The sequence below is a fragment of the Pristiophorus japonicus genome, chromosome 1 (genome assembly GCF_044704955.1).
Source record: "Pristiophorus japonicus isolate sPriJap1 chromosome 1, sPriJap1.hap1, whole genome shotgun sequence".
In the NCBI taxonomy this organism is placed as follows: Eukaryota; Metazoa; Chordata; class Chondrichthyes; family Pristiophoridae; genus Pristiophorus; species Pristiophorus japonicus.
In genome coordinates, this window is record NC_091977.1 from 324,823,205 (window position 1) to 324,846,490 (window position 23,286).

Here is a 23,286-nt window from a genome sequence, read left to right on the forward strand (position 1 = left end):
CATTCACACAGCCTGTCTATAATCACAGCAGTTATAATGAGTGTGGAAAGTTCTAATCTTTTATTAGTTTGGCCATTATCCAGAAATATTGAAGGGAGACTTTTGAAACTATCTGGAACATTACAGTAACACAAGGTCACTCCGAAAGCTGTATGTGAATTTCGGTTTCATCAGAACACTAAGGGGGTGAAATTGTCCCATTTTATAGCCTCACTAGCGCTTCCGGCGGGCGTGAATGGTGCGCAAGGACATTTTCACCTGGGGGGGGTGGGGTGGGGGCTACCGCCTCCCAGGAAATTGCCTGAGGTTTGGAAGTCGCTGTCATGGCAGCACACCCCCGCAGTTAGCGCCCCAGGCCATGGTGCAACTGGCGCTGATGTCATCGCCATGCGCGTCGATCCCGCGCCAACCCAACGCCCCATGAGGGAAATTGACCTGCGGGCCGCGAGACTGGCAATAATCCACTTCCGAAGCGGTGCTTAAAGGGGAGGCCTGCAGCGCCCCGAGCTGCCATCTTTGTTAGGTGGCCGACTCTTGGGTCGGCCTGGCCATGGTGGCCCTAGCATGCACTGGGCCGCTATCATGCAGCCCAGCACTCTGTTTTCGGTGTCTCACGCATCCCTGGTGGCCCAGTGATGACCATCAAAGGGTTATGCAGAGTGTGCAGGGTCCTAAAGCTTTAAGGTCATCCTTAAGTAGTATATCTTTTAAAAGGCATTTTTCTCCCTGATCATTCGGCTGGAGAATATCGTGCCCCGCGTGGTCCTGAATTATACAGACTAGGCAGATTCCAGGTTCAATCTCCATTTCATCCTGCATTAGCTGATCCCAGCGAGATTGATGTCTATGTACACTACAATTTACTTTGTGTTAACCAGAGTTCCTACTCCTGGTCACTGTGTGTCTAAGTGTGTGTGTGTCTAGATGTGTGTATGTAGTGTATATGTGTGTGCGTTGTGTGTGTCCACGTGCGTGTGTGTGTGGTGCGCAAGTGTGCTGCTAGTGCCTGTGGAAGTAAGCATCTGTATGAATCAGCACCATCAGGATTTGAAGGGAAAGGAGACAATGTGAAAGAGAGAGAAGTTGTTTATTTTCTTCATGCGGAATACAAGTTTCCTACTGTCCTGTAGCTGTAACTCATTCTGTCACATAAAGAGATCTCGCAGCTATGATCCAGTGCTGGCTCCCACAGGCATTGCTTTGATAGTAGTGGGTTTCCCGCCCTCTCTTTCCTGTCTCTGGCAGACTGCACATGACTCGACTTCAAAAGCTCAACCATAATTGTGAAAGCTAATACAGATACCGTTCACTAGTGAGAGGAATCGGGCAATCAGCTGGTGATGAATGGAGCAAGAACTGGAAGGACATCAATCATATCCTATAATGAAAATATAATCGCAGGAATCCAATACAAGACATCTTCATGTTGAATAAACACTGTTGCTATCTCCTTTTTAATCATACATTGGAGGGAATATTGTACGAACTTCTGGAACCTCCTCCAACTCTGCAACATAGAAATTTACAGCACAGAAGGAGGCCATTTCGGCCCATTGTTTCCGTACAGGCCGACAAAGAGCCGCCCAGCCCTTGATCAGCAGCCCTAAAGGTTACAGATAAACCTATAAACAATGATGGAAAGGCAAAGAGCACCCAGCCCAACCAGTCCGCCTCACAACTGCGACACCCCTTATACTAAAATATTCAACACTACACCCCAACCGGAGCTCCTGGGACAGGCAAAAACCAGATAAAAACCCATGTCAATTTAGGGAGAAAAACCCTGGAAAAATTCCTCTCCGACCCATCCAGGAGATCACCCTGGCCATATTCTATTCCCTGCTGTACTTACCATTATATCTGCGCCGTCCAACAAAAGGTCATCCAGTCTAATCCCAATTACCAGCTCTAGGTCCGTAACCCTGCAGGTTACTGCACTTTAAGTGCCCATCTAACCATCTCTTAAAAGTGGTGAAGGTTTCTGCATCCACCACTCTTCCAGGCAGTGAGTTCCAGATCCCCACAACCCTCTGTGTAAAGAAGCTCCCCCCCTCAAATCCTTCAACCAACCACCTTAAAACTATGTCCCCTCGTTATAAACCTCTCCACCAATGGAAATAGGCCCTTACTATCCACTATGTCCAGGCCCCTCAATATTTTGTACACCTCAATGAGGTCTCTCAATCTCCTCTGTTCCAATGAGAACTAACCCAGCCTATCCAATCTGGCCTCATAACTAAGATTCTCCATTCCAAGCAGCATCCTAGTAAATCTCCTCTGCACCCTCTCTAGTGCAATCACGTCCTTCCTATAATATGGCAACCAGAACTGCACGCAGTACTCCAGCTGTGCCCAAACCAAAGTATTATACAATTTAAGCATAACCGCCCTGCACTTATATTCTATGCCTCACCCAATGAAGGCAAGCATTCCGTATGCCTTCTTATCCATCTGGCCTGCTACTTTCAGGGATGGGTGGACAAGCACTCCAAGGTCCCTTTGTTCATCTACGCTATTAAGTGGCCTACCGCCTAAGGTGTATACCCTTTCCTTCTTAGCCCTCCCAAAGTGCATCACCTCACACTTCTCTGAATTAAATTCCATTTGCCACTACTCTGCCCACCTGACCAGTAGATTGATAGCCTCCTGCAGCCCATGACTTTCCTCTTCATTATCAACCACACAGCCAATTTTAGTGTCGTCTGCAAACTTCTTAATCATACTCCCGATATTCAAATCTAAATCGTTGATCTATACCACAAAAAGCAAGGGTCCCAGTACTGAGCCCTGCAGAACCCCACTGGAAACATCCTTCCAGTCACAAAAACATCCATCAATCATTGCCCTTTGCTTCCCACCTCCAAGCCAATTTTGGATCCAACTTGCCACTTTGCCCTGTATCCCATGGGCTTTAACCTTCATGACCAGTCTACCATGTGGGACCTTATCAAAAGCCTTGCTAAAGTCCATATATACTACATTGTCTCTTGGTTACCTCCTCAAAAATTCAATCAGGTTAGTTAAACACAATCTTCCCTTAACAAATCCGTGCTGACTGTCCCTAATTAATCCTTGCCTTTCCAAATGCAGATTTATCCTGTCTTTCAGGATTTTTTCCAATAATTTTCCCACCACTGAGGTTAGGCTGACAGGTCTGTAATTACTCGGTCTATCCCTTTCTCTCTTAAACAAGGGCACTACATTAGCAGTCCTCCAATCCTCCGGCACATGCCCAGATCCAAAGAGGACTGGAAAATGATGGTCAAGGCCTCTGTTATTTCCTCTTTTACTTCACTCAACAGCCTGGGATGCATTTCATCCAGGCCTGGGGACTTATCTACTTTCAAAGCTGCTAAACCCCTTAAATACTTCCTTTCTCTCTCTATTTATTTCATCCAGAATATCACACTCCTCCTTGATAGCAGTATCTGCATTGCCCCTTTCCTTTGAGAAAACAGATGCAAAGTATTCGTTAAGAACCCTACCAACACCTTCTGCCTCCAGCCAAAGATTACCCTCATGGTCTCTAACAGGTCCTATTCTTTTCTTTAGTTACCCTCTTACTCTTAATATATTTATAGAACATCTTGGGGTTTTCCTTAATTTTACTAGCCAAGAATTTCTCGTGCTCTCTCTAAGCATTCCTAATATCATTTTTAATTTTGCCTCTTAACTTTCTATATTCCTCTAAAGATTCTATCGTATTTAGCCGTTGATATGTGACATTAAGTGTCTCTTTTTTTCTTAATCCTCCCCTGTAAGTCCCTTGACATACAGGGGGCTCTAAAATTATTTCTCCCAGCCTTTTTCTTTAAGGGCACATGTTCGGCCTGAGCCTTCTGGATCTCCTCCTTCAATGTTTCCCACTGTTCCGACTGATTTACCCACAAGAAGCTGTTTCCAGTCCACTATGGCCAAATCACTCCTTAGCAAAATTAGCTTTTTCCCCAATTCAAAACTTTTATTCCAGGCCTATTCTTGTCCTTATCCATAAACAACAACCCTCAGAGATCTCTGCACTCCTCCAATTCTGGCCTCTTGCACATCCCCGATTTTCATCGCTCCTGGGCTCTAAGCTCTGAAATTCCCTCCCTAAACCTCTCCGCTTCTCTAGCTGTCTTCCTTCAAGATGCTCCCTAAATTCTTCGTCTTAGACCAAGCTTTTGGTCACCTGTCCTAGTATCTCCTTACATGGCTCGGTGTCAAATTTTTTTTGTTAAATGTTCTTGAAGTGCTTTGGGATGTTTTACTACGGTAAAGGTGCTAAATAAATACACATTGCTGTTGTTGAATGGTTTCCCATGAATATTTGCTTTAATGTTTTATCACAGTGGTCTAGGATCTGTTACTGCTGAGCCAGCACACAGTGGCTGTGAAATGGCAACGTGGGCCAACCTTGCCACATTTTAGAGAGAAGTTGCGATACTCCTGATCATCATTCGTAGTGCAGTCTTTAATGTCTTTTTCTTGGATTATGGGATTGCCGTTGACTTTGGCCAGGAATTTCCTTGGGATTGTTCCCTCACCCCCCGCGTCTGACACCATAACTTTGCCGGAACTGCGACCCCATTTACCTACATAAGCAAGGGTTAACGACACACTTACGACAAAGTCACAGCGGCAGAGTTAAAGCTGCTTTGGGGGAATTCCCGGCCATTTATCTGCACAACGCCAGTCGCTGCACTGTTTAAAAAATAAATAAATAAAAAATCATTCATTGTGCACATCAGCGACCTGATATGATAAGGTACCATTTAAATGGTTAAAAGAAAACCTGACTATTTATTAATTTGCATTCTATATGAAATTGGAGAAATAGCTGATAGAAGTTATCAAAGTGTCCACACAGCAACATTACTGAGGATTGCCCAATACCTCTGTGTTAACCAAATGCTCAGTCATTGCAGTGGAAGTAGCTCTCAGTCCCTGTCTCTGCTTTATTCCAAACCCAAGGTGATTAGAAATGAGCACACTGCATCTGATCCAAACAAATTTATGTCGTGAAAGATGGCAGCTGGGATTGAGCGTGGATTCAGAAGGGGAAGATCTGCTCTGATCAACCTCCTTGTGACTAACTTCCTTGTAGTTGTGACTTTTTGTTCTGAAAATGTATTTTTTGAAACTAAAATTTGGTAAAGTTGCAAAAAAACATTGGAATTGAAATGTCGTCAAATACCCTGTTTTCACAGTGTTGTTATCGGTTTTGCCCCTTCTAGTGAAGTACATGAGAGAAGTTACGCCATACATAAAGAAGACCTCTCCAGTTTCTGAAATTGGATGGGAAACTCTCCCTCCAGAGTCTCCCAGGCTAGGCTCTGTGGCCACGGAATCTCCCTCAGCCCCTCCGTTCTCATTACACAGCGACTCGAAAGACAGGAAGAATATTCCACTGAAGATGTGTTATGTCACACGAAGCCTCAGCACCCCAGACCCAGAAAACAGGTAATCCCATTTCTATTTTTTTTAATAACCTTTTATATTTATGAATAAACAAATTACAAACAGGACAAGTCAAGGCACAAATATCTTTGAAGAGTCTATTAATAAACTTACTTCTGTTGAGGGGAATAGTAATGCAAGTGAGGAAACATAGAAACATAGAAACATAGAAAATAGGTGCAGGAGCAGGCCATTCAGCCCTTCTAGCCTGCACCGCCATTCAATGAGTTCATGGCTGAACATGAAACTTCAGTACCCCCTTCCTGCTTTCTCGCCATAACCCTTGATCCCCCGAGTAGTAAGGACTTCATCTAACTCCCTTTTGAATATATTTAGTGAATTGGCCTCAACTACTTTCTGTGGTAGAGAATTCCACAGGTTCACCACTCTCTGGGTGAAGAAGTTTCTCCTCATCTCGGTCCTAAATGGCTTACCCCTTATCCTCAGACTGTGACCCCTGGTTCTGGACTTCCCCAACATTGGGAACATTCTTTCTGCATCTAACCTGTCTAAACCCGTCAGAATTTTAAACGTTTCTATGAGGTCCCCTCTCATTCTTCTGAACTCCAGTGAATACAATCCCAATTGATCCAATCTTTCTTGATAGGTCAGTCCCGCCATCCCGGGAATCAGTCTGGTGAACCTTCGCTGCACTCCCTCAATAGCAAGAATGTCCTTCCTCAAGTTAGGAGACCAAAACTGTACACAATACTCCAGGTGTGGCCTCACCAAGGCCCTGTACAACTGTAGCAACACCTCCCTGCCCCTGTATTCAAATCCCCTCGCTATGAAGGCCAACATGCCATTTGCTTTCTTAACCGCCTGCTGTACCTGCATGCCAACCTTCAATGACTGATGTACCATGACACCCAGGTCTCGTTGCACCTTCCCTTTTCCTAATCTGTCACCATTCAGATAATAGTCTGTCTCTCTGTTTTTACCACCAAAGTGGATAACCTCACATTTATCCACATTATACTTCATCTGCCATGCATTTGCCCACTCACCTAACCTATCCAAGTCACTCTGCAGCCTAATAGCATCCTCCTCGCAGCTCACACTGCCACCCAACTTAGTATCATCCGCAAATTTGGAGATACTGCATTTAATCCCCTCGTCTAAATCATTAATGTACAATGTAAACAGCTGGGGCCCCAGCACAGAACCTTGCGGCACTCCACTAGTCACTGCCTGCCATTCTGAAAAGTACCCGTTTACTCCTACTCTTTGCTTCCTGTCTGACAACCAGTTCTCAATCCACGTCAGCACACTACCCCCAATCCCATGTGCTTTAACTTTGCACATTAATCTCTTGTGTGGGACCTTGTCGAAAGCCTTCTGAAAGTCCAAATATACCACATCAACTGGTTCTCCCTTGTCCACTTTACTGGAAACATCCTCAAAAAATTCCAGAAGATTTGTCAAGCATGATTTCCCTTTCACAAATCCATGCTGACTTGGACCTGCTTTAGATAGTTAGAGCAATGGGTTCCATCTATCACTGCAGCAGTGGAATAAGGGCTGAAGGTGGAACTAGAAGCTTACAACCTCTCCGTTATTGTGGTGATGTTCAACCGAGGCCTCATCTGCCCTCTCAAGTGGATGTTAAAGATCCCATGGCACTATTTTGAAGAGCAAGGGAATGCTCCTCGGTGTCCTGGCCCAACATTTATCCCTCAACCAACATCACTAAAAAAAACAGATGATTTGATCATTTATCACATTGCTGTTTGTGGGAGCATGCTGTCCACAAATTGGCTGCTGCATTTCCTACATTACAACAGTCACTACACTTCAAAAGTACTTCGTTGGCGGTAAAGTGCTTTGGGATGTCCTGAAGTCGTGAAAAGCGCTGCAAGAAAGTAATTCTTTCTTCCTTCCCCCATCTCTCTGCCTGTTTCCATCTCCCCCACCCCCCACCCCCCACCCCCCACCCCATCTATCTCTGTCTCTCCCCTCTTTCATTCTTTCTACATTGGTTTCCATTTAAGCACAGCCTCGATTTCAAAATTCTCATCCTTATTTTCAAATGCGGTTCGGTGTCAAATTGTTTCTCAATACTCCTGTGAAGCTCCTTGGGATGTTTTACTACTTTAAAGGCGCGATATCAATTCAAGTTGTTGTTTCTCTCTCTTCCCCTTTTCTCCCTTCCTCTCATTGTTTTGGCTGCTATAGGGTTCTACCTGCTCTCTGCCCCTGCTCTCTGCCCCTCCTCTCACCTAGCTGTGCTCTCTTTACCGTGCCCTTTTCCAGTACCAGGCCACCCCGCTGTTCTTCCTCCCAAACCACTAACTCCCAGCTGATGAATTGGTCCACGCAGCCCCCGATTTTCTGAGAAAGCTAAAAGGTCAATGGCACACCGTATACAGCCGGATAAAATATTGCAACAGTAACAACTTCAGGCACAAGTTTATAACACATGCTTAAGTCAACCAACAGCAACATTACCAAATCACACAGACAGGAGACATTATAGTAAGTCTTGACAAGGAATAAGCTGAAGAGAACAATGAGATTTTTCAGCACTTTTAGGAATGGAGGACAGGATCAGGAAAGCAAGTCACGGAAAAGATCTTAAGACTATTTATCTGGTCGCTGAAAATTCAGTCTACAATAATATGGGGAGTGGCACGGTGGGTGGTGAGAGAAGAACTCAGAAGGCACTGAAGCAGACCCAAGGATCAACTGAGAGCATTGATCTTAGGACAACCAATCTCTCCTCCTGATACACTGATAAATTTAGCCCGCATTCGATGAATACATCATTCTCTCTCTGAGTCATCTTTCATAGTCAGCCCTTCCATGCCAAATGAGATGATATTACTAGCCATCGCCAAAGAACTGGAAAGCACTGGTATGCTATTAGGGCAAAAGCAAAATATTACGCTTGCTGGAAATCAGATATAAAAAAAGAAAATGCAGGTCAAGCAGTATGTTATGAGTGTATCAGCGATGACTTAGTGGGTAGCACTCTTGCTTCCAAATCAGAAGGGTTCAATTCCCACTCGAGACTTAAGCACAAAAAATCTAGGCTGACATTTCAGTGCAGTACTGAAGGATGGCTGCACTGTTGGAGGTGCTGTCTTTCGGATGATTCGTTAAACCGAGGCACATGGCACTATTTCGAAGAAGAGCAAGAGAGTTCTCCTCGGTGTTCTGGGGCCAATATTTATACCCTAACCAACATCACTTAACAGATTATCTTGTCGTTTATTACATTGCTGTTTGTGGGCGCTTACTGTGTGCAAATTGGATGTCGCGTTTCCTATATTACAACAATGACCACTTCAAAAGAACTTCATTGGCTGTGAAGCACTTTGGGACAACTTGAGTCGTGAAAGGCGCTGTATAAATGCAAGTTCTTTCTATGAACAACTGGAGGTAAATTAAAGGATCCATCAAAGCTGCCAAAATTGGCGTTCAAAGGCAGTAAAGGCCTCAAAATGGGGTCATCAAACTTAGCGGCCCCGTTAATCCTGGTACCGGATCAAACTGCCCACTTCCACAGGGGCCTAGCACTGGGCGGCTGAAGCACCTGCCTGTTTCAAGCAGTAGGCCCCTTTTAATATACAAATCAGGGTCCTATGACAAACATTGGGTTGAGTGCCATTTTAGGATGGAACTGGTGTGCGCCTGTGCACTCGCCAACCAGTTCCCATGACGATCAATCTGATAAGGTTAGTTATAAATTATTCTTGTAGGGTCTAAAGTTGCAACTCTGGTTGGATGTATTTCTGGAGGTTTCATCACATGACTTCCTCCCCCCAACTGCCCCTTCCCCCACTCTCGCCATTGGTCGCCCGACAACATCCACGCTGCGCCCCCTGATACGTCCTTACTACACAGTATAAATGCACACGAGGCCCATGCTTGAGAGGTCAGTCTGTGACCTGTCCTTTATTCCATAGCACTCAAGTGATGGAAGTGGGTGGAGCTTCCCCTTTTATATCTGAAGGTCCAGGTCAGGAGTGTCTCCCACAAGTTCACCACCTAGTGGTCATTGTTCTCACAGTGTACAACTTAGGTCAGATTATACATGGGTTACAATGCTGGTTGAATACATGACATCATCTCCCCCCCCCCCCAAAGTCTTATTGGGATCACAGGTTGAGTCTCTCTGGTGGTTTACGCTCTCTTGTAGAGCGCCTGAGTTGGGGCTCCGGTTGTTGGGCGCTGGCCTGAGTGTCTGCTGTTTGCAGTGCCTCAGACCTGTCCGGACTGTCCACAGTGACTGCGCTCTCCTCCCTTTGGTTCCTGTGTTCGGTCACCTGTGGAGGAGTGAACTCTATATCGTGTTCTTCCTCTGCTTCTTCTATGGGGTTGCTGAACCTCCTTTTTGTTTGATCCACATGTTTGTGGCAGATTTGTCCATTGATAAGTTTAACTACCAGAATCCTATTTCCCTCTTTGGCAACCACAGTGCCTGCGAGCCATTTGGGCGCTGCAGCGTAGTTGAGGACAAAAACAGGGTCATTTACATCAATACATCGCGCCCTCGCATTCTTGTCATGGTAGTCATATTGTGACTGGCGTCTGCTCTCGACAATTTCTTTCATGGTGGGGTGTATTAGGGATAACCGGGTTTTGAGCGTCCTTTTCATTAGCAGCTCTGCGGGTGGAACCCCTGTGAGCGAGCGTGGTCGGGATCTGTAGGCCAACAGGAGGCGTGATAAGCGGCGTTGTAGGGAACCCCCTTGGATTCTGAGCATCGCCTGTTTGATTATCTGCATTGCTCGTTCTGCCTGGCCGTTTGAGGCCGGCTTGAACGGTGCCGTTCTGACATGGTTAATTCCATTGCCTGCCATGAAGTCCTGGAATTCAGTGCTTGTGAAGCACGGGCCATTGTCGCTGACCAAGATGTCCGGTAGTCCGTGGGCGGCGAACATTGCCCGTAGACTTTCTACCGTGGCAGAGGATGTGCTTGAATTTAAAATGTCACACTCGATCCATTTGGAGTAGGTGTCTACGACAACCAAAAACATTTTTCCCATGAAATGACCTGGGTAGTCCACATGGATGCGTGACCAAGGCTTGCCGGGCCATGGCCAGGGGCTAAGGGGGGCTTCCCTGGGCGCATTACCCAGCTGGGCACACTGTTGCACCTACGAACACAAAGTTCCAGATCTGCGACTATCCCTGACCACCAAACGTGTGACCTGGCAATTGACTTCATCGTGACAATACCCGGGTGCTCATTGTGGAGTTCTCTGATGAACACCTCTCTGCCCATCTGGGGCATGACTACGCGGTTTCCCCACAGTAGGCAATCGGCCTGAATCGAGAGTTCATCCCTGCGCCTGTGAAATGGTTTAAATTCCTCAGGGCATGCCCTGTACGTAACTGCCCAGTCCCCATTCAGGACACATTTCTTGACTAGAGACAATAGCGGGTCTCTATTTGTTGAGACTTTAATCTGACGGGCTGTCACGGGTGAGCCTTCGCTTCCGAAAGCTTCAACAGCCATGACCATCTCAGCACCATGCTCGGTAGCCCCCTCAGTGGTGGCTAGTGGGAGCCTGCTGAGTGCATTGGCGCAGTTTTCGGTGCCCGGTCTGTGCCGAATTGTGTAGTCATAGGCGGCTAACGTGAGTGCCCACCTCTGTATGCAGGCCGATGCGTTTGCATTTATGGCCTTATTGTCGGCCAAAAGGGACGTTAGGGGTTTGTGATCTGTCTCCAGCTCAAATTTCCTGCCAAACAGGTACTGGTGCATTTTCTTTACAGCATATACACATGCGAGCGCCTCCTTTTCTACCATCCCGTAGCCCCTTTCTGCCTGGGACAGACTTCTGGAGGCATAACCTACCGGCTGTAACTGACCCTTGGCATTGACATGCTGCAACACACACCCGACACCATAGGACGACGCATTGCATGTTAACACAAGTTTCTGACATGGGTCATATAGCGTTAACAGATTGTTGGAACATAACAAATTGCGTGCTCTATTAAAAGCCCTTTCCTGGCTGTCCCCCCAGACCCATTTGCGACCTTTGCGTAGGAGCACATGTAGCGGCTCTAGCAGCGTACTCAATTTGGGAAGAAAGTTACCAAAATAGTTCAGGAGCCCCAGGAATGAACGCAGCTCCGTTGTGTTACGGGGTCTGGGTGCTCTCTGGATCGCTTCCGTCTTGGACGCAGTAGGGCTGATCCCGTCTGCTGCTACCCTCATCCCCAGGAATTTTACCTCTGGAGCTAGGAAGACGCACTTCGCCTTTTTCATTCGCAGCCCTACCCGGTCCAGTCTGCGTAGCACCTCCTCCAGGTTCTGGAGGTGTTCCTCAGTATCGTAACCCATGATGAGGATGTCGTCCTGAAAAACCACCATCCTTGGAATCGACTTGAGGAGGCTTTCCATGTTTCGTTGGAAGATTGCGGCGGCCGAGCGAATCCTGAACGGACATTTATTGTACTCAAACAACCCCTTGTGTGTCGTGATGGTGGTCAGCTTCTTCGACTCACTCGCCAGCTCCTGGGTCATGTAAGCTGAGGTCAGGTCCAATTTTGAAAAAAGTTTGCCACCGGATAGCTTCGCAAAGAGGTCCTCCGCTCTCGGTAGCGGGTACTGGTCTTGGAGCGACACCCGATTGATGGTGGCCTTGTAATCGCCACATATCCTGACCGACCCATCCGCCTTGAGCACCGGCACAATCAGGCTCGCCCAGTCACTGAATTCGACTGGCGAAATGATGCCTTCCCTCAGCAGGCGGTCCAATTCGCCTTCTATCTTTTCCCGCATCACGTACGGCACCGCTCTGGCCTTGTGGTGTACTGGCCTGGCGTCCGGGTTTATGGGAATCACTACCTTGGCCCCCATGAAAGTGCCAATGCTGGGTTGAAATAATGAGTCAAATTTGTCCAGGATCTGTGAGCATGATACTCGTTCCAGAGAGGAAATTGCATTGACATCGCCCCATTTCCAGTTGATGACAGCAAGCCAACTCCTCCCCAGTAGTGCGGAACCGTCCCCCGGGACAACCCAGAGGGGCAACCTGTTCTCCGAATCTTCGTGGGTCACGACTACCGTGGCGCTGCCTAGCACCAGAATGATCTCCTTTGTGTAAGTCCGTAGCTGTGCGTCAATCGGCGATAATTTTGGCCTCCTGGCCTTGGACGCCCACAACTTTTCGAACTGTTTGATACCCATCAGGGACTGGCTGGCCCCAGTGTCTAGCTCCATTGATACTGGGATGCCATTGAGGAGCACTTACATCATTATCGGTGGCGTCCTTGTGTATGAACTGTATACGTGCTCCACATGAACTCGCTGAACTTCAGCTTCCAGCGATTTCCCCCAGCGTTCATTTCTGCAATTTCTGCAGGTATTTTGCTCATCTCTGCAAACTCCGGCTGAGTGTGTGCCTCCACGCCTCCAACATGAGCTGCTGGTTGAAACAAAAGGTCCCTTGCCAGTCGATCGTCCCTGACTGCCCCTGTTATTGTCCTTGAGTGCGCCATTAACAAGTGTTGATGGCCCCATTACTGGCCGCATTGTCCCTTGCAATGGCGTGAATCGCCGTTCAGCTTGCCATTGTCTCTGTCGAACTCCCCCTCTGGGTTCGACTACATGTTGGGGCATGCCCGACTGCCCTTGTCTGCCTGGAGAACTGTGTGCTGCTTTAACAATGTTGAATCTCTGTCCCAACCATTCCTTAACACAGTACCTCGCGTCTGTCCTGCTCGTGGCCATGCTCGCGTGGTTTAAATCCCAGTTTCTCGTCGCCATTGATACGTCCTTACTATACAGTATAAATGCACACGAGGCCCATGCTTGAGAGGTCAGTCTGTGACCTATCCTTTATTCCATAGCACTCAAGTGATGGAAGTGGGTGGAGCTTGCCCTTTTATATCTGAAGGTCCAGGTTAGGAGTGTCTCCCACAAGTTCACCACCTAGTGGTCATTGTTCTCACAGTGTATAACTTAGGTCAGGTTATACATGGGTCACAAAGCTGGTTGAATACATGACATCCCCCACTCCATCCCACGGCCAATTGGAAAGGCTAACACATACTTCTTGATTCACCTGATTGGATGATCCTTTTTTTTTCCCCCCCAACTCGAACATTTTTATAAATAATAAACAAGTGTGTTGAAAGATTTGTTTTATTGCCTCTATGATTTTTCTCCCGAGTGCTGCTCGCAGCAACATCCTGGAGATTAATCTTAGATTCCTGGAGACTCCAGACCAATTCTGGAAGATTAGCAATCCTCATGGGGCCTAGAGGAGCAGAGCCTGGCAAAACTAACCCCCTACTCTTGTGCTCTTTTGGCAATGCTATAATGCTTCATTACTGGGTCCCAGCCGCTAGGCCCATCCCTTCCCATGAAGTCAACTGTGGCTCAGTGGGTAGCACTCTCGCTTCTGAGTCAGAAGGTTGTGGGCTCAAGTCCCACTCAAGAGACTTGAGCACAAAAATCTAGGCTGACACTCCAGTACTGAGGGAATGCTGCACTTCCAGACTTGCTGTCTTTTAGATGAGACATTAAACTGTCAGCTCTCTCAGGTGGATGTTAAAGATCTGCTTGAAATATTTCAACAGAAGAGCAGGGGAGTTATCCCTGGTGCCCTGGCCAATATTTATTACTGAAACAGATTATCTGATTATCATCACATTGCTATTTGAGGGAGCTTGCTGTGTGCAAATTGGCTGCAGTGTTTCCTGCATTACAACAGTGACTACATTTCAAAAAGTACTTCATTGGCTATGAAGCACTTTGGAACATGTTGAGGTTGTGAAAGATGCGATATAAATGCAAGTCTTTCTTTCATGAGCTATGTAAGTAGTTCCCTCTAGTGCTGGCAATGGGCAGTGCAACATTTCAAGTTTACTCAATGGTTCCACCCTTGGGCTAGGCTGATATTTCCTGTGGGTTTCAGATCTTGAAACTTTTGATGGCTGAACTTCCTCTTTGCTTCCAAATCGTGGCCCAAAACTGGATGCAATGCAGAGGAACATTGGGTCCTAATCCTTTGCACCCAACAGCACAGCACCCAAGCTTCCTCCATGGATTCAGCTGGTGCCTGCACCTTAAGAGGGCACAGCAATGTAAAATATATTTCACACAAATTTATTCTGATACCATTAGCCGCTATCAGTAGATTTGCCAACCCTCCAGGATTGCGCTGGAGTCTCCAGGAATTGAATATTAATCTCCTGGACACAGCTGGGAACAACACAGAAGAAAAATCATAAAACCTGAACAAAATTGTGTTTTATTTTTCATTGTCTTTGAACACTTATTTATTAGTTATAAAAATATTGGATGGGGAAAGGAGACTGACAGTCAAGATTGATCTAATTGGGTAACAAAGCGTTTGTTGCCTTTCCAATTTGCCGTGGGAAGACAGTGTGCCTGGAGGATGGACCAATGGCGGGAGGGTCCAGGTTTGAAGTCATGTTTGAGCTCAAACCTCCAGGAATACACCCGATCAGAGTTGGCAACCCAAGCAATCAGGCTTACGGAATAGGCTGGTATTGTCAAGATATGCATGGGCTAGAAATTAGCCAGCTGTCGATATTTGGATTTTAACGTCATTTTGGGGAAAGAATAAAAATTGCACCATCTTTTAAGGGGGTAAATGTGGCCCAAAAATACGCCTGTCGATAAAAATCAGCGTTGCTGGAGGATTCGTGGTGGAAACCGCAGTCCTCGCCAACTTTAGCCCGAAGCCAATTAACGCCAAAAATACAGTCCCAGGGAGGGGAGAAAACACAAAAAAGTTGCAAAAATAAAAAAATCAGAAAACATTCACAATAAACTTAAGTAATGAATCGCTGAAAAAGAATTAAAAATGAGAACTTCAACTTACCTTTTTTGTAGGTCTTCACACCTACTGACGTTTGTGGGGCTGCAACACATGCTTTTCTCATGCGTTGTTTTTTCACCAAGTACGGGTTCGCCCAATGGCCAAATTGAGGCGGTTATTTTTTTTTAAATTCTACGTTTGCCGATCAGCTTTTCGACGATATTTCAAAACTGCCATTCTTAACCTTTGGACAAATTTGGTAAGTATCTTTTAACGACAAAAAAGACAAAATTTCGCCCAAAATATGTGCGTTAGGCTGGCCAAAGTCTTCAATAGATTTCACTTTTTGAATAGAAAGTACAGTAGTACTTACCCTAGCTTTGTATAACTTGTGATTCACACCTTACAGTATAGCTTGAGTATATTTCTACATACATGTCCTGCTCACTTGAAATAGTTGATTTGCCACAGTCATACTCCGGATGCTGTAATCTGCGAGTGAACAATGTGTGTATGGTACAGTGGTTTGATATTTCAGTTTAGCACATGACATCTGTATTCTAAGCTATGTGTCTCTAGAAATACCACTAATACCACACACAAGACTCTTGGAACCAAACAGTACTTCCCTATTTGTATCCTCCTATGAATCATGCCATAATATTGTTCCATATTTATAGTTGTCATCTTCAGTCCCTGTTGTTTCAGTTTGACTTTCAACTGCCATTTAATTTCATTTTAGACAAGCTTTGTTAGTGACCCTGTAATGTGAGATGCAATCTCTTAGTGGCTATTTATTGTGCGGTAGTAGTTTTTTAATGCGAGGTACTGTCTATTCTGTTCTGCTGCGATAGATGTTAGCCGTGGCTCAGTGGGTAGCATTCTTGCCTCTGAGTTACAAAGGGGTTGTGGGTTCATAATCCCACCCCAGAGACTCGAGCACAAAATTTAAGCTGATTCTCCCAGTGCAGTACAGAGAAAGAACTTGCATTTCTATAGCACCTTTCATGGCCTTCGGATGTCCCAAAGTACGTCAGCCAATTTTGAAGTGTAGTCACTGTTGAAATGTAGGAAACGCAGCAGCCAATTTGCGCTCAGCAAGCTCCCACAAACAGCAATGTGACAATGACCAGATCATCTGTTTTTAAATTTTGTTTGAGGGATAAATATGACCAGGACACCAGGGAGAACCCCCTTTGCTCTTCTACAAAACAGTGCCGTGGGATCTTTTGTATCCACCCGAGCGGGCTGATGGAGCCTTCGATAAAATGTCTCATTCACAGGTATAGTATTAGGCAGTCCCTCGTGTCGACAGTCCCACGACCCCACTGCTCCTGGGCCACGACCCCACCGCCCCGAACTCTCATTCGCAGGACCACACAGCCGACTCACAAATGAAGGTTGACCCCAGAACCTGCAAACGGTGCAGCCCAAGGGGGAAGCCCCCAATCCTAGTCATGCCCTTCACCCTCCCTCCCTCACACAGCATCACAGGGGCTTTCCCATCAACAGTCGTGAAAGGGCAAGCCCTATTGCTTCTGCAACTCATATGTAGTGGCCCCCAAACTTAACTTTTGCACGGGGTCCCCACAATCAGCACCCAAACCCGCGACCTCTACCACCTGGAAGGACAAGGGCAGCCGGCGCATGGGAACACCACCACCTCCACATTCCCCTCCAAGTCACACACCATCCTGTGACATATCGTCGTTCCTTCAACGTCGCTGGGTCAAAATCATGGAATTCCCTCCCTAACAGCACTGTGGGAGGACCTTCACCACACACACTGTAGCAGTTAAGGTGGTGGTTGGCCACCATCTTTAAGGGAAATTGGGGATGGGCGATAAATGCCGGCCTTGCCAGCGAGGGCCACATCCCGTGAATTAATTTTTAAAAAGGCAAACGCCATCCTTGATTAGGGCAGATTTTCGTCTTGTGATTAAATGTAAAGGATCACAAGGCCATAGAACGTAGGTGGACGTTGAGGGGTCACCATTACAGACATGCCCAATATCCCTCTATGTGCTACACTAGGATCTGTTATACCCGAGAGCAATGAGAGGATTATTGGTCAGGCCCATTATTGTTCATAAATGACAAAAGCAAATATTTGGAAATGATAAATCATAAATGATAATTGAGCTTCATTATTTTGTTTCCCTTAGGCAATTTGAGCTACATTCCCCTGACTGCAAATACACAGTTGTCCTAAGGTGCAAAGATCCTACCACGGCCCAAGCCTGGTTCAGTACCATTCAGGCTAATGCCAATACCCTGACGGCCAAGGTTATAGTAGAGGTCAAAGATCAACTAGGAAGAACGGGGATAGCTGGGTGTCGAGAGGTCCGACACATAGGCTGGCTCGCAGGAAAGGTAAGACAGCAGAAAGTTGTTCTTTATCTTTTTATGTTTTGCTGCAGATTTTGGAGAAGTGTGAGTTCTGTTCCAACAATTACAACGTTCTGTGACAATGTTAGAGGTTACGAGGGGTTACCGGAAAGGATGGTGCAGTATGTGCAGCAATCAGCCACTTCCTGATTACGATTCCTTCTAGTAACTGCTAGATGATTTTAGCAGCTGTACGAAGAGTTTACCAGTTTATGAAGCTCGTCCTGATTTGCTAAAACACATATTTTGACTAATTCTTCCTGCAAATCTATCCATACTATTAACGTTTTTGTGAGTAACAAAGTATGATTGAAGAGAGTGTACGATTATAGAGGTTTATGTATAGAGCCTGTAGCACATTGCTGACTGGTCCACGGTAACAGCATATTGGTAGGTCTCAGCCGGTAGGTAGCGCTCTCACCTCGTGGGTTTGAGTCCTACTCCAGAGACTTACGCATAAAAATCTCAGCTGAGGCTTTCAATGCAGTACGGAGGGAGTGCTGGTCTGTCTGAGGTGCCATCTTTGGGATGAGACGTTAAATCGAGGCTTCGTCTTCCCTCTCAGGTGGATGTAAAAGATCCCATGGCACTATTTCGAAGAACAGCAGGAGAGTTCTTCCCAGCGTCCTGCCCAATATTTCTCCCTCAACCAATATCACAAAAAAGATTGTCCGGTCATGATCACATTATTGTTTGTGGAAGCTTGCTGTGTACAAATTAGCTGTCACGTTTCCTACATTATAACAGTGATTTCGCTTAAAAAGTACTTCACTGGCTGTAAAGTGCTTTGGGTCATCCTGCGTGCATGAAGGTCATCTGATTTACTTTGTCTCACCATTGGCAGCCGTACCTTCAGCTACCTAGAGCCCAAGCTCTGGAATTCCCTCCCTAAACCTCTCCGCCTCTCCTCCTGGGTCATTGAATAAATTTAAGACAGAGATAGACAGTTTCTTAACCAATAAGGGAATAAGGGGTTATGGGGAGCAGGCAGGGAAGTGGACCCGAGTCCATGATCAGATCAGCCATGATCGTATTAAATGGCAGAGCAGGCTCGAGGGGCCGTATGGCCTACTTCTGCTTCTATTATGTTCTTATGTAACCCGCAAACTTTTATCTTGTGCAGTAACCTTTTATGTGGCACCTTGTCAAATGCCTTCTGGAAGTCCCCATACACCACATCCACTAGTTCCCCTTTATAAATAAACCCTGTTCGTTACATCCTCAAAGAATTCCAGCAAATTTGTAAACATGACTTCTCCTTCATAAATCCATGCTGACTCTGCCTGATTGAATTATGCTTTTCCAATGTCCTGCTACTGCTTCTTTAATAATGGACTCCAACATTCAACCATAGATGTGAGGCTAACTGGTCTATAGTTTCCTGCTTTTTGTCTGCTCAAAATAGGGGCATTACATTTGCAGTTTTCCAAGGGAATCCTTTACTAAGAGATTGTTTATTAATCCTGTCTCTTAGACAGGACCAGTGTATTGCCCTGTTTACACAATAGTGAAAATCACTCAGGATCACTTACACTCCATAGGAAATAGACTTTGGCCTGAACATAAAATCTGCTATTTTTATTGGTATCAAGTTCCTGCTCTTTTGAAACGTTACATAGAATGTACAGCATATTCGGCCCAATAGGTCCATGACGGTGTTTATATTCCACAGGAGCCCCCTCCTACCCCTCTTCATCTCACCTTATCAACATATCCTTCTATTTCTTTCTCACTCATATGTTTATCTATGTTCCCCTTAAATATTTTTATGCTATTTGCCTCAATTATTCCCTGTAGTAGCACATTCTAACCACTCTCTGGGTAAAGAGGTTTCTCCTGAATTCCCTATTGGATTTGTTAGTGACTATCTTATATTGATGGCCCCTACTTTGCTTTGATATGGATGGTCATTGCGGAATTATTTATTGTACATTCTAACTTGCTTCAAAACAAAAGCGAAAGAAAAGTAGCAGCAATTAGCCACAATGGATTGACAGGAAAGAGCACACGTAGGCAGTTTGCAGTAATACCTTGCAGGGCATTGACCTCCCGGAAGGGATAAAGAGGAATTAACTTTCTGCTGTTTTGGAGGGACTGCTACCATTTATCAAAGGGGGCTAATTAGATTCCATTGAAATCTAGGCTACAAAAGCAGAGGCACTTGTTTTTACTTTTAAACCTACAATCTGCCAGAATGGCTTCTTATTCAAATACAGAACAGAAAGCAGTTTTCTTCACTGGATTGATAAATACATGATTATTGTTGTTATTGTTCTTTGGCTCAGTGTTACTGGTTGATGTTTAAAAGCTTTCTTTCATGACTGCACAATTAACTCATCTCCGTCCTCTTGGGACAAGTGAATTGATTCTGGCGATAGCGGTTCAGGCAGTACAACAGCCTTGTCCGTCTCCAGAGAACGGTCCATTTGAGCAATAATGAAGTGTTCTTATTGGTTCCTCGGACAAATAGTTGCTGGAGAAAGCCAGTAACTGTGCAAAGAACTTGTGGTTTGTTAACCACCTGTGGTTTGGCCAGAATTTTGAGTTCCACCGGTAGATCTGCTTTTGAACATATTGCACCACATGAGTATCCTCATTGGAAAATGATTCTCATTCTCAGATGTCCAATGGAAATATTGAAATGCAGAACATATATAAAGCTGCATTTATGGGGATGAGGAGAATTCCTTTACGCAGCAAGTTGTTATGATCTGGAATGTACTGTCTGAACGGGCGGTGGAAGCAGATTCAATAGTAACTTTCAAAAAGGAAGTAGATACATACTTGAAAAGGAGAAATTTGCAGGGCTGTGGGACTAATTGGACAGCTCTTTCAAAGAGGCGGCACAGGAACGATGGACCGAATGGCCTCCTTCTGTGCTGCATGATTCTATGATGTCCCTTTATTTCTGAGTAAAGCTTCACAAACCAAAAATTATTTATAGAATAGAGTTATGTCATTAACAGATGGTATAACCTTTCCTATATTCCAGGCAATTAGCTTAAAACACCAACAACAGTACAAGTGTGGCTTCTAATTCTACCAATATTATAGTTTCCTCCCTTTCAAAAAAGAGAAGTTAGCCCTGAAATTGCAGGACTCCGCTTATGGTGCGAAGTCTCGCCTGTCGAGGGAAGGGAAGCACAGATCGGAGATTTTCGAGTAGAGTTCGGCAAACACCATTTCCGATTTTCTATATATTGGTTTCAGCAGGCACAAAATTGGGAAAACTACAAATTGGATGTGCCGATATTCCACTCTTATCTCCCGGCAGGCAAGGAGTAGAATTTTCAATTTCCAGGCATAACAATTTTCTTTTTGTTTATTTTTAGCTTACATTTTTCTTCAAGTCGCCCTTTTAAGAGTCCTCCAGTAATTATTCATCAATCGTAAGCCATATCGTCTGAAGTGTGGCCCTTTAATTCAATGGAACTTTGGGCAGTCCATCTCTCATGATCTCTCTGAGATAATGGCGGCTCCTGACTGAGGTTTCTTGATTTCAAAGCTTGGAGGATTGGTTCCCTCCTGCGGTTCCTTGCTCTGTGATTCCTGTGAAGTATTAGAAATACCACATGAAGAGATTTCAGTGTTCTTGCCAACCAGGTTATATTATGTGTTATGCCTTGAATAAAGAGTCAGACTAGATACTGCAAGCTCAAAGTAAGGTGTGACCGTAGTCCTTTATTACAGATCTCAGTGGCTCTCCAGCCTGTGAGGAATCCTTATATACAGGTGCTCCCAAGGGATTGTGGGATCCCTTGGGACTCCAGGGGATAAGCCCTCTGGTGATTAGACATGGTATTTACAGGTTTACATACATAACAACACTCCCGCCCCCAGGTCAATAGTGTAACTATTTGCAATGTGAGTCGATCTGGGGCCTTCCTTTCCCTGGTTGATCGTCTCAGTGCAAATGTTAGTTTTGGTGAGTCGTTTGTTGGGCCTTGCTGGGGATGGCGAGTCCTGCTGCGCTGCTGCGGGTGATGGGTTCTGCTTCGTGGTCAACCGCTGGGTCAGTTGCCACTTGTGTGTGTGTTGGAGGGTCGAAAAAGATGGAGTCTATTGTGGGTTATTCTAGATAGTCCATAAATCTGAGCTTAGTTTGGTCCAAGTGTTTCCTGCAGGTGAGTCCAGTTGAGAGTTTGACCACAAACACCCTACTCCCCTCTTTGGCCAAAACAGTGCCAGGAAACCACTTGGGACCTTGTCCATAGTTCAACACAAATACAGGGTCATTTATCTCAACATTGCATATCACATTTGTGCGATCATATGTATTCTGTTAAAGCCGCCTGCTCTCTACATGTTCGTGTAGATCAGGATATACTAACGAGAGCCTTGTCTTAAGTGCCCTTTTCATGAGTTCAGTGGGAGGGACCCCAGTGAGTGAGTGGGGTCTTCAGCGGTAACTAAGCAGGACTCGGGATAAGCGAGTTAGCAGTGAGCCTTCAGTTACCCTTTTCAAGCTCTGCTTGATTGTTTGAACTGATCGTTAGAGGCTGGCTTAAACGGGGCAGATGTGACAGGTTTGATCCCATTGCGGGTCAGGAGCTCCTTGAACTCGGCACTGGTAAAGCACGGCCCATTGTCACTTACAAAATCAGGCAGGCCGTGCGTGGCAAACATGGCCCGTAGGCTTTCAATGGTGGCAGCGGACGTGCTTGCCGACATTATCATGCATTCAATCCATTTGGAGTGCGTATCTACAATCACTAAGAACATTTTTCCCCAAGAATGGGCCTGCATAGTCGACATGGATCCTGGACCATGGTTTGGAGGGCCAGGACTTAGTGGCGCCTCCCTGGGTGCATTGATTAACTGAACATGTATTACATTTGTGCACGCAGGACTCTAAGTCTGCAGCGATACCGGGCCACCACACGTGGGATCTGGCTATCGCTTTCATCATTACGATGCCTGGGTGGGTGCTGTGGAGATCACTGATGAAAGTGTCCCTGCCCTTTTTTGGCACCACTACCCAATTACCCCATAAGAGGTAGTCTGCCTGTGTAGACATTTCATCTTTGCGCCGCTAAACAGCTTTATTTCCTCCTGCATCTCTAACGGGACACTAGATCAACTCCCATGGAGCACACAGTTTTTTTACTAAGGACAGTAAGGGGTCCTGGCTCGTCCAGGTTCTAATCTGTCGGGTGGTAACAGGTGATTGCTCACTCTCAAATGCTTCCATTACCATAACTAAATCTGCGGGCTGTGCCATCTCCACCCGTGGTGGGCAATGGCAGCCTACTGAGAGTATCGGCACAGTTTTCTGTGCCTGGCCTGTGGTGGATGGCGTAGTTGTATGTAGACAACGTGAGCGCCCATCTCTGGATGCGGGCCGACGCATTCGTATTTATCCCCTTGGTTTCAGAAAAGAGGGACATAAGCGGCTTATGGTCGGTTTCCAATTCAAATTTGAGCCTGAACAGATATTGATGCATTTTCTTTACCCCGTAAACACAGGCTAAAGATTCTTTTTCGATCATACTGTAGGCCCTCTCGGCCTTGGACAGACTTCTGGATGCATAAGCAACCGGTTGCAATTTCCCAAATTCATTAGCTTGTTGCAATACACACCTGACCCCGTACGAACACGCATCACATGCTAGGACCAAACGTTTACATGGATCGTACAAAACAAGCAATTTGTTTGAACATAACAGCTTCCTAGCTTTCTTATAAGCATTTTCTTGGCTTTTACCCCATA

At 45.7% G+C, this 23,286-nt stretch overlaps 1 protein-coding gene across 1 annotated transcript in view; it reads left to right on the forward strand.

The window, feature by feature from the left end:
* The window catches only part of sntb1 (syntrophin, basic 1), a 198,613-nt gene that overhangs the window by 118,986 nt on the left and 56,341 nt on the right, over positions 1 to 23,286 (forward strand). Inside the window, exons 3-4 of the mRNA XM_070888787.1 lie at positions 5,217 to 5,442; positions 17,354 to 17,561. Coding sequence (XP_070744888.1) covers positions 5,217 to 5,442; positions 17,354 to 17,561 — 434 coding nt within the window. The remainder of the gene's footprint in view (positions 1 to 5,216; positions 5,443 to 17,353; positions 17,562 to 23,286) is intronic.